This window comes from Octopus bimaculoides, chromosome 5 (assembly GCF_001194135.2).
Source record: "Octopus bimaculoides isolate UCB-OBI-ISO-001 chromosome 5, ASM119413v2, whole genome shotgun sequence".
Classification (NCBI taxonomy): Eukaryota; Metazoa; Mollusca; class Cephalopoda; order Octopoda; family Octopodidae; genus Octopus; species Octopus bimaculoides.
The window spans coordinates 107,939,472-107,956,018 of record NC_068985.1 but is presented as its reverse complement, the minus strand read 5'-3'; the positions used below and the strand labels follow the sequence as shown (position 1 = coordinate 107,956,018).

At 38.2% G+C, this 16,547-nt stretch overlaps 1 protein-coding gene across 1 annotated transcript in view; it reads right to left on the bottom strand.

The window, feature by feature from the left end:
- LOC106871066 (pleckstrin) overlaps positions 1 to 16,547 on the bottom strand; it is a 113,895-nt gene that overhangs the window by 11,266 nt on the left and 86,082 nt on the right. The window contains exons 3-7 of the mRNA XM_014917335.2: positions 11,844 to 11,972; positions 10,201 to 10,256; positions 6,632 to 6,723; positions 5,635 to 5,807; positions 3,398 to 3,553 (exon numbers count right to left, since the gene is read on the bottom strand). Of these exons, the coding sequence (XP_014772821.1) occupies positions 3,398 to 3,553; positions 5,635 to 5,807; positions 6,632 to 6,723; positions 10,201 to 10,256; positions 11,844 to 11,972 (606 nt within the window). The remainder of the gene's footprint in view (positions 1 to 3,397; positions 3,554 to 5,634; positions 5,808 to 6,631; positions 6,724 to 10,200; positions 10,257 to 11,843; positions 11,973 to 16,547) is intronic.

The window sequence follows — 16,547 nt, the reverse complement described above, 5'->3', positions numbered from 1 at the left end:
CCATTCTTCTATCCCAAGTTTCCTCATTGACCACCAGATAAGGGATCGGGGGACCCTGTCAAAGGCTTTCTCCATGTCAACGAAAGCCAGGTACAGAGGTTTATCCTTAGCTAGGTATTTCTCTTGCAACTGTCTCACTAGAAATAAGGCATCAGTAGTGCTTTTACCTGGCACGAACCCAAACTGCATCTCATCTAAATTGATTCGCTCCCTAATTAGTTGGGCTATGACCCTCTCTGTAACTTTCATAACCTGATCTAACAGCTTGATGCCTCTGTAATTATTTGTATCTAAAGCGTCCCCTTTACCTTTGTAGCAGTTGACTATGATGCTGCTACACCAGTCATAGGGTATGACTCCTTCGTGTATCACCTGGAAATATAGTTGTGATGCATGTGCTGGTATACCCTTATCAGATGGGTAGTCATGATGGGTATATTGGGTTTCGTATATTTGTACCCCAGTTTAAGGTGGCAAGCTGGCAAAAACGTTAGCACACAGGGCAAAATGCTTAGCGGTATTTCATCTGTCTTTACATTCTGAGTTCAAATTCCAGTGAGGTCAAATTTGCCTTTCATCCTTCCGGAGTCAATAAATTAAATACCAGTTGCATACTGGGATCGATCTAATCGACTGGTTCCCTCCCCCCAAATTTTGGGCCTTGTGCCTAGAGTAGAAAAGTATATTTGTCACTTTGATGGCATGCACTCCTCTCTCATTCAATAATAATAATTTATTAGCTGGACCCATGAAAGCTTCATAGAAAACATAAAAAATATAAGCATCCGTAAACAGAGACTTCACTTAATAACTATCGAATAATTATGTATATGCAGGACCCTGGGAAATTATACAAAATACTAAAAATGTAAGCATCTTTAAATAGTGACCATATTTGAGTTTGGAATCATTTTTGTTATATTACTAATAATCATAAATATTTATACAATATAATTTGATATTTTTGAAATTCAACAGTTCATATACATGCACATTGCACAAAGCTGACTTCCGCATCCCCAGGAGGTGTGAGCACTGAGGTTTTTTTTTTAACTGGTACCACCTGTAGTCCAGGAGTTTTGAGCATTGATGCCTTTTGTTCTTAACTGGTACCACCTGTAGTCATTGAGTTCACTCACTCCATGAGTTTTCCTCTCCTGCTAACCAGCTTGAGTGTTGTTGTAACTGACTATATTGAATTGGGGGGCAGCGAAGTATCTTGTGCTGGGGGTCGAACACTATTAGACTGAGTTGCGGTCACTGCTGCAGACTATGGAGGTGGTGGTTTGCTGGTATGGTGTGGGAGGAGGCCGCTGTGAGAGAGATCCAGCAGCCCCAACCCCCCAAACTTGTTCTCCGGTCTTGAAGGTGTAATTTGGATGTGTAATGAAGGAGCTAGCTGGCTGGTGTGGTGGTGATGGTAGCTGGCACAGTGGTCTTCCTCACAGTACTTCATGGTAGACAATATCTTGTTTGTATGTCACATCACATTCTTGGCCTTGTCTGTGATCCTGATTGAGTATCCAGCACTTCTTTATACAGCTGTCCTCATCTATAAATATCACAGGTCCATACCAGTAGGATTTCTTGCACACTACATCTGATTAATTCTGATGCCCAGTTTTTCACTTGAAGCATTTGTACTTTGTCATATGCTGACACTTATGTTAAATGTCCAGTAGTATATACTAGCTTCATTTCTTCCCAGTTTTAAGTCCTCTGCATTCAAGGACCATGTCCCACTAGCATGCAGCATTGCAATTTTAATACAAATATCATGTAATCTGTCCTTCATTGTGAAGGAAAAGGCTTTCGTTACCAAAAGTGGTAGAAGCTCCCACTCTTTACTCTTTTACTTGTTTCAGTCATTTGACTGCGGCCATGCTGGAGCACCACCTTTTAGTCAAGCAAATCAACCCTAGGACTTATTCTTTGGAAGCCTAGTACTTATTCTATCGGTCTCTTTTGCCGAACCGCTAAGTTACAGGGATGTAAATACACCACCATCGGTTGTCAAGCGATGTTGGGGGGACAAACACAAAAACATATACACACACATACATATATATATATATATATACGACGGGCTTCTTTCAGTTTCCATCTACCAAATCCACTCACAAGGCTTTGGTCAGCCCAAGGCTATAGTAGAAGACACTTGCCCAAGTTTCCATGCAGTGGGACTGAACCCGGAACCATGTGGTTGGTAAGCGAGCTACTTACCACACAGCCACTCCTGCACTTTTACAACTTGGTTCCTATACTTTCAGAACAAACCTTCCTTCCTTATTAAATGTAGGTAACAAAAGTTATTGACTAGTAGTGAGTCAGCCAGACATTTAAGACAATCATCATCTGTTGCGTTCATTGTACTTACAGCTCCAGTGCATCTGCTACAAATGAAGCTTACTTTCTCTGTTAGCTTGTCTATTATTCCACTATACCTGCTCTGTGTCCACAGCTTACATTGAGTACAGCATATGCAGTTTGTACTCAAATTTATATTCACTCCTTTCATGCACATTTAGTGAGACCATTTTCCTGAAGATACTAGGGTTCTGTTTAATTCCCCTATAGATTCAGCTAAGAGAGTTAGATCATCAGCATATGAGAGTTCCCATGGACAGCCTGTCTTCATCTCTTCAGTGATGGTATGTAGGGTTGTGATGAATAAGAGACTAAGAACTGAATTTAACCTGGAACTCCTAACCTCACATCAAATTTATCACTGAAATTGTTGTTGACCCTCCTCACTTTACTTGCTGCATCTTTGTACATTAGCTTTTGCAGCCCTCACAAGCCATTCTACACTCAAAAGCAGTCTATTATGGACAACAACATAGTTACTAGAAATAATATATTTCTAAATCTCTCAGAGATTTATGCAGTAGTGATACAATGAAGTAGTTGTATGCTGTCAACTTAATGTGACAGCCCCCTGAAGGGAATAATACTACTGTTGGTTAGACCTAGTGCAGCTTCTTAGGTCTAACCAACAGTAGTATTATTCCCCTTTAGGGGACTGTCACATTAAGTTGACAGCATACAACTACTTCAACATAGTTACTTATTTCTTTATTGCCCACAAGGGGCTAAACATAGAGGGGACAAACAAGGACAGACAAAGCGATTAAGTCGATTACATCGACCCCAGTGCACAACTGGTACTTAATTTACCGACCCCGAAAGGATGAAAGGCAAAGTCTACCTCGGCGGAATTTGAACTCAGAACGTAACGGCAGACAAAATGCCGCTAAGCATTTCGCCCGGCGTGCTAACGTTTCTGCCAGCTCGCCGCCTTACTGTTCACTCAACAACCAGCTGGAGCCACACCAATGACCAGTAATCAACAATAACTACACCAAGACTGTAGCAAGAACCAACATAGGGTACATACCTTTCTTAATAAGAAACTTTCTTTTATCACTTTCCCCTTCTTTGGAGATCTTTTCTGGCTTTCTGCTTCGTCCTCATCTTCCTCTTCTGAGCTGCTGGAATCACTGTCTGTGTTGTCTGAGTAACTATCACGTTTGGCCCCCATATTCAGAGAAGTCTACAATAGAACAGAAATTTGAAGATGTCACTAGCATCGTTTTGGACAATCATCATCATCATCGTTTAACGTCCACTTTCCATGCTAGCATGGATTGGACGATTTGACTGAGGACTGGTGAACCAGATGGCTACACCAGGCTCCAATCTGATTTGGCAGAGTTTCTACAGCTGGATGCCCTTCCTAAAGCCAACCACTCTGAGAGTGTAGTGGGTGCTTTTACATGCCACCGGCACGAAGGCCAGTCAGGTGGTACTGGCAACGGCCACGCTCAAAATGGTGTATTTTACGTGCCACCTGCACAGGAGTCAGTTCGGCGGCACTGGAACGATCTCGCTCGAAGAGTGTTATAAACAGTAAAATTGGTGACATTTCCTTTCACTAGAAGGAAAAGGAACTGCCCATAAAACAATATCAACTGTAAAACTGTTTCAAGGATCAGGACATATATTTAGATAAGGAAAAAAAAATATAATAAAATAAAACATTAGTGTCAGTAAACAATAACAGAGCAGCACATAAATCCAGGAATATGCTATCCCCAACAGTGCACAGAATATTTTACTACAGTGAGTTTAGATTTATTCACATAACTCCAGCTCCACTGAAAGAAACATCAACTCATAAACTCATGTTGAAACGCTTTGTACCTCAAGAAGGTCATTATGCCAATAATAAACACACTGGTTCTATTTCACTTTTTATTGTTGTTAATCAATTGGCTAGGCTTGGCAGAGTCCTTCTCTTACTATTCACAGCCTCATCAATGCCATGCCATCTCTACTCTAGGTCTGCTTTACAAAAAGAAAGGAGTGATAACGAGGATATAATTGAACCAATCCAATCCCTACCTTCAATCGTCTTTGGATTAGTGCTACTAAGTACTCTATTACTGTAAAAAAATTTACCATAAGCACAAACTGGAAATTTAGTGATTATTCAATAGAGATGCATTGAAATGGGATAAATTTCTGAAGGGTTTTATAGTTATGGAGGAGTTTCTCACAGTTGGCCATTAATAGCAATTTAAAGGATATACTAACATTACTACAAGCATACCTAAACTGCAACACTTACTGAGTAGAACAGGTTCAGGCAACCTTTCTCAAGAAGAGGGCTGCATGAGATGTAACTCATCATTAGGCGTGCCACACTTCAAAAAAATTTCAAGGTAATTTTTGTTAGGTGTGCCATTCAGAAAGGTGCCACTCAGTGGGACTGAACCCAAAACCATGTGGTTGGGAAGCTAATTCTCAACCACTCAGCTAATCCTCTTTCTAATAACACATTCATATGTTTAGGGTAGACCCCAGTCAAGTAGACCTGTAAGCATGTAAGTGGTTGTCTAAGTAATTAGGTGCAATTCACAAATTTAGAACTCAGAATAAGCTTTAACTTTGTCTATCTAGTTGAGGATCATACTTCACATTCTAAACCAGTCAAGAGCAACCAGCCCAATCTTTCAAATTAATTTGTTGTTGTTGTTGGCACTCCGTCGCTTATGACGTCGAGGGTTCCAGTTGATCCGATCAATGGAACAGCGTGCTCGTGAAATTAACGTGTAAATGGCTGAGCACTCCACAGATACGTGTACTCTTAACGTAGTTCTCGGGGAGATTCAGCGTGACACAGTGTGACCCTTTGAATTACAGGCACAACAGAAACAGGAAGTAAGAGTGAGAGAAAGTTGTGGTGGAAGAGTACAGCAGGGTTCGCCACCATCCCCTGCCAGAGCCTCGTGGAGCTTTAGGTGTTTTCACTCAATAAACACTCACAACGCCGGGTCTGGGAATCGAAACCGCGATCCTATGACCGCGAGTCCGCTGCCCTAACCACTGGGCCATTGCGCCTCCACTTCAAATTAATTCAACCAAGCAGGATATTGTTAGATTCCTTTCAACCAGGAGATTATCACACATGGGCTAAAAAAGACATACCACAGAGTATATGTTGACTAACAGACAGACATGTTATTTCACCAGTGAATTATTCAACTAGTACTGACTTAGACTATTTTATCAAAATTCCAACGACAAGTCAGTTTTATGAAAGAATGGTAAAAATAATTATTGAACACTTACAAATCTGTACAGACTCTCACCATCTTTAAACCTTTCACCAGCAATAGCAGAACCATCATTGAGTTCAATCTCCTGCAGATGGCCCAGCTTCAACAGAGTCTGGGCCATGGCAGCACCATCCTCTCGGTTTCGAACAACTGACCACCTTAGCAGCCAGTTGACTAAATCACAACCTGCAGCGAAAATAAACAATAAGAGATGCTAAGGAAAAGGACACTGCGAGTTCAATTTAAACGTGGTAAATTGAACAAACACATAAGGAATATACAGATAGTTTCATACATTGGCTAGCTGTGAGAATGATCTCAGGAAGAAAACAATCCAATGTCAGCCTTGGAAGGGTCCAAACTCAAAATCAAAGCATGACAAAGTGGTGCAAGACATTTATCCAGCTGTGTGATAAGAAGTAGGCTTCCCAAACATATGGTTTCAGAGTTCACTCCCATCATATGGAACTGAGGGAAAGGCATCTTCCACTGTAGCCCAGGGCAATCAAAGCCTTGTGAATGGATTTGGCAGATGAAAGCTGAAAGAAACCCGTCATGTATGTGTGTGTGTGACTGTCTCCTTGCCTTGTCATCATGTGATAGTGATAAAAAAACATCACTCTCAAGCAAGTGGTGCCCATTTCCAATCTTCCATGAAAACATGCCTGGTCTGGGGAAATATTACCTTACTTAGAAACAAGGATTGGAGGTGTGAAGGGCATCTGGTTGTAGAAAATCCACCTCAACAATATTTTGTCCAACTCATGCATGCATAGAAAAGCAGATGCTAATGCAATGATGATATTTTTCTGAAACCAGCAAAGTTGACCCTCAGCTCAAAGATTCAGTATCACTATCCACTTGACCAGTCCAGTCTAGCCTTCTCAAAACAATAAAAACTAAAACTAAAAAAGCTATTTCTCCACACTCTCACATGATGGCACAAGCCATCTCTGCAAACACATACACACACAAAATGATTTAAGATGGTACAAGCTAATTCTTCTTACCTTGGAAACAGTTTCTATACACAACTCCACCTCGTAAGTGCATGCCAAGTTCAACCCCAGCACCAGGCTCTTGGATTGTACCAATTATTTCACTGGAGTCAAGAGAAAAAGAAAATGCAGAAGTTGGAAATAATGTCACACTAAATATTTTATTGTAATAAAAGGGAACACAATAAGCTAGAGAATAATGTAGTATAATAGTGAAGGGGAGAGGAATATTAAATTCCTTCTGTTTGAAGGGTATGCATTTATATATATATCAAAAGGATGTGTTATAATACTATTCCGCATATACAAAAACAGCCATACCAACAATCTAACATACCTCCATCATCAGCTGCCTCATGGATATCATTATGGTTTCAACACCTGGGCAGTACCATTCAATCCAGTAGTATCAACAGCCCTAAAATATGTGTTGTTTGGCAACAAACAAACCAAAGAAACCACAACTTTCAAACACATTACCCTATGTACAACAGTATCAGTAAATAAATTCAATAAGTATATACATACATACATACATATATATATATTGCAAATTTTAGAGGTATATGCCAGATAGTGGCCGAGGTGAAAGAATATATTAAAACATAAAATGAAAACAAAACACAAAGGATTCCGCGGCACACGTTTCAAGCTTTATACACAAACAGTCGTTGCATCATTATATGAGTATATAATTGATATACAGAAGGGTTTAAAGCTATCTTCAGCTGCAAATATATTCCGTCCCAAGATTACATCACAAAGGAGAAATCACAAAGAAGAAAAGGAGAGAGAAAAAGGGAAAGTCCACTTGGTATAATCCATAGTAATATGCTTATTCATTAAATTGTTATATTTACAAAAAAGTTCATCCGTATTCAGAAATCTGTCCATATTGTACCACAATTCAGGGTATATATATATATATATATATATATATATATATATATATATATATATATATATATATATATATATATATATATATATATATAGGTTCGGTGATGCAAACACGAAAATAAAATTGAAAACATGTATTTTAATAATAAACAGCAGAAGTTACAGAGTGATTAAAGGACCGAGAGTTTGTGCATTGGTAAGTTCCAAGGCATGAAACTCTCAGTCCTTGAATCATTCTAACTTCTTCCAATTATTAAAAAAGTATGAGTGTATGTATACGCACATACAGATAAATATATGGTGTTAGCAAATCATAGTTTATGATTTTAAATCAAATGTGACATGTCATTATTTTTAAAGAAGATACTATTCCATGTGTTTTAATTCACTTAAATGACAGGAAATTGGTAGTAGAACTTCTGTGGAAAAGTTATTACTGAAAGTTGCAGAACACTATCCAGCATTTATAATCTTTCATCCACTGAACAATATAGAAACTAAAAATAAATACTAGTTCTGTGAAGTGTGTAGTCCTGAAATGCATGTCACAACTGGCTGCGCCAACAGTATAACTGTAAACTGGTTAAAAAGGTCAGTCACCTTGTTAACCCAATCTACAGAGCTGTTAATGGGAACCATATGCTGGTACAGTTCACCAAAGCAATCACATCACAGAACTGCTGCTACTGCTAGTAATTCTAAAATATTTCAAAACTCCAACCAGATGCTTACATTATTCTCACTTTAAGTTGCTTAAAGAGCTGACACTGTGGTTTCAAGTCTCAATTGGAACTATTTCACTCCACATATCATATTTACTCATGAATCATAAGTTGCATCCCTAATTTAGTGTTAAATCTTAATACAAAATTTCCTTCCTTCATATTCAAACTTGACATCAACTTTGCCCTGTATATAAGTCACTCCTCAGTTTTTTTCAGTTAAAATTAAGCATAACATAGTGCAACTTATACACATGTAAATATGGTATACATTCAAAGGATTTAAAAAAGATATCAATGGTACCACTTCACACATAACCCGTCCTCTTCAAAGTCTCAGCTTCTTGGTTCTTAACAACATGGTTTTATTGCATTGTAACTCCAAATCAATGGATAAGCTACAGCAAGCCACTTTACCCAACCTAACAACTATCTTACAAAAAAAAAAAAGAAAAAAAGCACCCAGTACACACAGTAAAGTGGTTGAAATTAAGGACATCCAGCTGTAGAAACCATGTCAAGTTACACAATGGAGTTCAGTGATCAGTGCAGACCTCTAGCTCACTGGTTCCTGTCAAATTGTACAGCTCTTGCCAGCATGGCAAAAGGGACATATAATAATGATAAAACAGTTTGCAAGTGTATGCAAATATCTGAACATGTATAATACAACTTACTACTAGCTTTAAAAAAAAAAAATCTGTAATGATTTTATACACCACAAGACTATTTCTCACAGAAGACCCCTTGGTTTATTGCACTTCTTTTTAGAGGATAACTGAGAGCTTCTACTTCAAAGGAATTGAACTCAAAACACTGGGAATCAATCTAAATAAAGTTTCCACACACTAATCTTTCTCCATTATCAACAACTCTGGAAATAGTGCTACAGCAATATAGCTCAGAGAAAGGTCACCATTAAACCTGGCCTCATGGAAAAACATCCATAATTTTTTTTCCTTGGACCTTATGGTGTTGCTATAATCTATACATGCAATAAAGGATGATCAGAAAATACAACACCTGAGAAGCATTTTGGACAGTAATCAGAAAAAAAAATAATAATGTGCTGAAGACTATTGCTTAGCATTCTTAGTAGGGCTAAATCTACAGAAAATCGAAAAGGTACATATGGTGCAGTAGCAGAAAAGAAACGAGGTGCAATCAAGCAGAGAGAGAGAGAGAGAGAGATTAACATATAGAAGAGTTATTCAAACTTCGATTTGCTCTACCGTTCATCTCCAGACATACTGCTATTAATACTTGTTTTAAACTGCAGCTATTATAACAGGAACTTCTACTTAACCTTCAAGTAAACTTCAAGTAAAATGTCAGTGAACAAGTTTCACCTGTTTGGGGAAGTGAGAGAGCTACAAATATCATGAGAATGCTCCTAACTTCTTATTCCTCTTCATGTTATAACTTTAAAAAACTGTAATAGATTGGCCAACAAAAAATTATTGAATGATTATTAAGAGTGAAAAGTGAAGTGAATTTTGACTGGATATGAACTCAGAATGGAACAATATGATACTTTACAATCTGTGCTACTTGAGGAATCAGGTATAATGATCTAGCATTTTTTTTTTTTTTGCACCAGTATACATCATTTTGATCTTCAGTAACTCTACTTCTACTAAGAATGTTAAGCAATAGTCTTCAGTACACAGTAAATGCTAAGAAACTTGGGGAATCTTTAACTGGCCTTTGAAGTTCTTTTTCTACTGATTGCAGCCCAAGAGCCTTTTCAGGGCAGTAGGTACTGTGGCATTTTCTTAATCATCCTTTACTGCAGATATCAATTATAGCATCATTGGGCCCAAGAAGAAAACTTTGAAGGTCTTTCCTTGGGGTTAGAAAGGGTCAAACAGTCTTGTAGGAAGAATGAAGGAAAAGTGGAGGGGATCAGAGATGCAATGCCAGAAACAAACAAAATAATATATAAAAGTTGCCACTCACCTAACATTTGCATAAACTCGAAAGTGTTGGAACGGCACTTTTCTGTGACATGACACCTGCAGAAAGAGAACAGTGTATCAACATAAACATCTCTCAGTTACAGCTACAAACACCAACGACACAACCATTACTTCAGAAGAAGTAGCAAATATAACTTTCAATCGGCACAATTTCATCTCAGTTTACCCAAGCTTCATCCGGACATTCTTCATTATCACCATCACCATTGAATGGTGATGTCAGGAACAGGATGTGGCAAGCCAGAGGACTGAAGCAAAGTCCACTGTCTGCTCTGGCATGATTTCTACAGGTGAATGTTTTCCTAACGCCAACCACTTAACAGAATGTACTGGTTGCTTTTTACATGGCAACAACACTGGCAAGATCACCAAGTAACTCACGAGACCCCTCAACTGAGAATGTGAGTAGTATCGAGGGAGGCAGCTTTGTGCCAGGAGATGAGAGGTTAAAGTATGCTAGAGGAATGAAACAGGTGTCGTGCTGTAGAGGAGATACATGGCTATCCAGTTGGAAAAAGTAAGAGGAGAGGAGACATAAAGAGGATAGTAGTGAAAATGTGTCAGGGCATACCCTCAAGTTACAGGGAGGTGAGTATAAGTGAATAAGTGGTACAGCAGACTGAACAGGGTGAGTAGCTAGTTAGGTTTACAAGAGTACAAAAAAGGTGAGAGATAGAAGGGAGGGATATAAAGTGAGAGATGAACACAGGTGGAAGGATGTATTAGGAAGATGAGTTATGGAAAAAGTGGTTACTGTCTCCTGTATCACACAGCACTAGGTTCTCACCAATACACAGCATAGTAAACATTGTAGTAACATTAGTGAGTGAGTTGGAGGGAGGGTGTATTTGTGAGTGGGGAAGGTGGCTTTATGCCAGGTGTTGAGAAGCGACAGTATGATAGTGCGACAAGCACAGGTGTCTTCCCATAGAGGAGATACATGGCTACCTTGTATGATGTAAGGATTGAAAGAGTAGCTGAAAAGACAGAGATGGTGGTGATGGCCAAATTTCTTTACTGTGTTAAAAGGACACATTTGATAATGTGCTTCTAGATATACTATTTAAACAACATATGATATTGTCATGGATAGTAAAAGAACTCTTGGTAAAAATTAGCAGTCAAGATATAGCACAGTCACATCATTTTGGTTGGCAGTAAACTGTTAAAGCATATGATGGTTACTTGGTGACCTCACGAGTGCCAGTGGCACAAAAATAGCACCCAGCACACACTGTAAAGTGGTTGGTGTCAGGAAGGGCATCCAGTAATAGAAACCATGCCAAACCAGACACTGAGGCTTGATGCAGTCCTGCAGCTCATTAGATCCTGTCAAACCCTCCAACCCATGCCAGCATGGAAAACAGACATTAAATGATGATGATGATGATGGTGTAGTGTTAATACTGCTGCTATTAGTGGTTGTATTAGTATTGTTACTGCTATTTTGAAAGGATAATAAAAGTGGTGGTGGTGAGGGTGGAGGTAGTGTTGTTATTAAAAGCTATTTTACAGAGATTAAAACAGATTTTATTGCTTGCTACATGGCAGCACAACCATTCTGGAGTCCCAGTAACTAATAAAGAGCCATTAGTATGTAGAAAGTGAATGCAATAGACAAACCTGTTTTATCGTACTGAGAGAGCGAATCACTGCACCAATAGCATGTGCCCATTGATTCCTTTCTTCCTCTCCAGCAGCCTGAAGATAAATTTCCCGATCTCCAGAAGGCATACATATTTTGAAAGTCCCCTGAAATAAAAGAATAATAAAGATCAGCAAATGGCACCACATGATTAACAGAAAAATTAATTAGTTTACCTTGGACAGAATAAACCATTAAAGATTTTTCAACTACTTCCACAAGGTCAGTGAAATATTCATCCTTGCAGGACTGCCACAGAACCACATTCCAGCCTGCCCTCTTTAATCCACTTTTTTTTTTTTTTTGTCTCCAATCACCTTTTCTCATTCATTTTCTAATAAAGGGATAATGTCTGAAATGTTAAAACTACTTTCTTTTTTTTTTAAGCATCAAACTAATACATTTGTTAAAACTCGTTCCCACTTGTATATCAATATTCAGTTGTGTTCATTGTCTTCATAACACACAAGCCCACACATGCACACTCAAAGGGCTTCTTTCAGTATCCATCTACCAAATCTACTTATGTGGTTTAGGTTGGCCCAGGGCTACAGTAAAAGATATTTGCCCAAGGGCCACACAATGGGACCAAACCTGAAACAATGTGGTTGGAAGTGAACTTCTCAACCACACAACAATGCCTGTGTGAAAATACAATGTAACATGTGTCAGCGGTGGTTAAAGATATTAGTGATGGTAGAGACAGACCAATAAAGATTTTAAGCAATAGATTATTACATCAGTTACAAGATTGGATGTCAAAACACTCAACCTACATAATTACGGTGATATGTTTAGATGCAGTAAGTTCTAATTTTAAAGCATCAAGTCAGAGGTTTACTGTTTGGTTGGTATTCAGAATGACATGCGAGCTACGTTAATAGAAGCAAACAGGTGGATGCCAACAACTAAATACAGCTACTTCAGATAGAAATATTGGTATCTAAGAATATAATCTAAGCCAAAAGGTATTGTATAAAAGGGGAAAGTAAATTCAGATGTTATTTTGTAATTTTGCACTGGTATTTTTACTGCAGTGATTCATGCTGTGTTGCATCAATTTAGCATAACATAGATTCATATTTTAGTGTTCAAACAGTTGTCCCACATCATAGCTTCTTATCTGACATGATGGTGTGTTACTGCCTGTGCCAGTCTTCCCCCCATCAGCCTACTGCTTCCACCAACTTCGAAGCTGTGGAAATAAACATTAACCCTTTAGCATTTTAAACCAGCCATATATCCAGCCCACCCGTTCTACCCGTTTTATGTTCAAATTATCCAGATCCAGCTTCTCACACTTACCCAACATCATTTTAAAAGTAAACAATCATATTATCAAAATCTTGAAGCTGCAAGACAACACATGGTTGATTCAAAACAATGTGAATAAATAAGCATTATACTTGACAGAGTCATCTGAATGCTAAAGGGTTAAAGTTATTTCATCAATAAGTATAGCTGTGTGGTAAAGAAGTTTACTTCCCAATGACATGATTTCAGGTTCAGTTCCACTGTGTGAAACCTTGGGCAGGTGTCTTCTTCTGTAGACTTGTTAGTGGAACAACCCAGAATAAAAGTCAAAAAGTGAACAGTCAAAGAGCTATAAAGTGGAAAGGGTACATAAGCATGTCAGGGGTGGTGTTGGTGATTTTTTGTTGGAAAGAATGGAATTTTTGAAGGGTGCAGTGTCCTGTGTCTGAAAGTCTTAGGTATTGCACTATTTTTTGTTGTTATGATTACATCCATGGATGGTAGAAATATCAAATTGAAAAAGGTAGTCAAGGTTGTTATTGAAAAGATGGTGGATAATCTTGTAATCTTATGATGATGCTCAGAGAAGCAAGACATTCAAGATTCAGTAAGTGACTGACAGAAGATATTCGTGTGGATATATGTCTCAAGACAACTTCCTGTCGGTCGATATTCTGAACAAGATGGTGGTTCCAGGTTGGTGTTGCAAGCTTGTGTGTGGACATACATAGCTATATATAACCTTTGATGAGTACCACTTAACCCTCAAAGAATTATATTACAATCTTAATAAATTAATTTGAATATACAGAACTGACCAAGTAGATAAAAGAAACAAAAAATCAAGATAAGTTTGCATCTGAATGCCTTTCATTGATTTTAGTCAAAAATATTTTATAAAAATATTTTATAATGATAAAGACTGAATGGAAAGAAAGATGTTTGTTAATTTTATAATCACATTCTTGTACGCAATTATTTCTAATAAACTGCTTTTTGATTAAACAAGTTTGTTTACATTCAATACATTTGTAGGATGGTGTTCAAGACCTTTTGAATATAAATTAATGAAGAATATTTCCTAATACACAGGTGGTAGATATATGTGTATGTACATGCATGATTGCTACATTTTCAAATCTCTTTATTGATTTTAGTGAGATTTATGGTTCATGCCTTATAATACTGGTAATATATTAATAAACTCATTCCAGACTCAGTACTTGTCAAAATAATATACAACTTCAATTGGATTATTAAACAGGGAGATAATAATCAAGATATTAACTTGATGCCTCATCATTTAACATCCACTTTTCCATGCTCACGTGGTCAGATGGAATTTGTGGATGTAGATCTCCTATCACCATCTCTCAGTTTCCAAGCAAAGTAATATTTCTCATGGAAGACTAGAAAGAAACAACCTCACTTGTATGACGACGATGCTCATTTACAACTGTCTTGTGACGTCTAGACAAGGGTACACACAAAACGCACACAAATACACACACACACTTCTTGTCAAACAAATCCACTTCGCCAAATTTCCATGCAGTGGAACTGAACCTGAAACCAGAATTTCAGTTTACCAGACAACTATTTATGACACACAGATCAAACAGACCTCTAACAGAAATACTGAACTATTTTTGATACATAAATCCACTTAACTATTTTCCTCTTCCATACTGTGACTGGTTACGTAAAATACAATGTATGAGTCTACTACATCCACATAGCTATCTCAGTATGTACTCATATGGAATATCTGCCAATTTATTTTCGTATAATTTGCTTTCAGCGATCTTGATTTAATAGCTGCACTGTGTCTTTAGTTAAATTGTTCAATGTTTCGTTCCTGTTGGGGTTGAGATGAAACAGTTAAATGTATATGCAGTTAGACTACTCTCTCGTGACTTAGCAATTCAAATCCAGCATAAATATTTTATCCTTTCCAGGAAAACCAATTCTAAACCATCTTAGTTCATCTAGCTGCTATGCATAAAATATTTACCATGCTTCTCTGCAGATAGAGATCTCACATTTACAACCAAACACACAGTTTGTGAGCCAATAATGAAAGACATAAACCATGTCATTACACTAACAATATCAGGTCCTTGAGAAAATATTGTCACACAATTTCATTACCTCTCTCCTATAAATATCGAGAAATTAATCATTACGAGTAAGTAAACCTGAAAAATTAGGCAGTTCTGAAATAAAAAGACCAGATTAGATCACCTCTGATTAGTGCATGCATAAACAACAGGTAGATTAAGTTATTTATTCACCCTCGGCTAGCACTGACCATGTGAAACTGTAATCAAGGGCTTCCTAGCCATAACCACTGTCTTCTTTCCATATACCATTTTTTTCTTTCAAGGTGGTAAGCAGATAAGATTTGGTTGCTATTTCTAGCAGAACTAGTAACCACCTACAGAACCCTCCATTAGATCAAGCTACCTAAGTGGGAGGAGAGGTTAGCCTGTGCTATGTTAGTCTTCAGAGAGAACAGGAAATAAGGGTCACAGCAGTTCAGTCTTTGGGTTCAGTTTCTGATTTCACCATTCTCAATTAATCAACTGGAAAATGTCAGTCCAAGAAAGAAGAGAAAACTTAGTGGTGGTGGGTCGTGGGGAGGGGGATCCAGTAACAGTTTCAACTGCTCACTGAGTGATTAACTGGACAGATCTCCTTCCATAAGTCTGATTACTAATACCAGCAGAGTAGGAGGGAGAGGGAAGTGAAGTCTTTCATTCATTTAAGCAGACACAAACAGTTAAAAAATATGGATGAGACCAACTGTTTATAAAGAGAGACGAAGAGAGACAAAGAGAAAGAAAGAGGCAAATAGAGTGAGTGAGAGAGATAGACAGAGAGTGACAAACAGTGAGAGAGAGAGAGAGAGACACACACAGAGAAAAAGAGGCAAATACAGAAAAAAACAATGAGAGAGAGAGAGAGAGAGAGAGAGACAAATAAAGAGAGAAAAAGACAAATGGAGAGAGAAAGAGAAAGACAAACGGATAGAGAGACAGAGAAACGAAAAGAAACAGAGAAACGGAAAGGGAGAGACAAAGAAACGGAAAGAGAGACAAAGAAACGGAAAGAGAGAGACACATAGACAAATGGAGAGAGAGAGATACACATAAACAAATGGAAAGAGAGAGAGAGAGAGAGAGAGAGAGAGAGAGAGAGAGAAAGAGACAAAGGGAGACATAGGCATATATAGAGAGAGAGACGTACAGAGAGAGACGCACAAACGGAGAGAGAGACACATAGACAAATGGAGAGAGAGAGGGAGAGAGAGACAAATGGAGAGAGAGAGAGGGAGAGAGACAAATGGAGAGAAAGAGAGACGCAGAAAGAGATGCACAAAGACAGAGAGACGCAGAGACGCACGGAGGCAGAGACGCAAAGAGAGA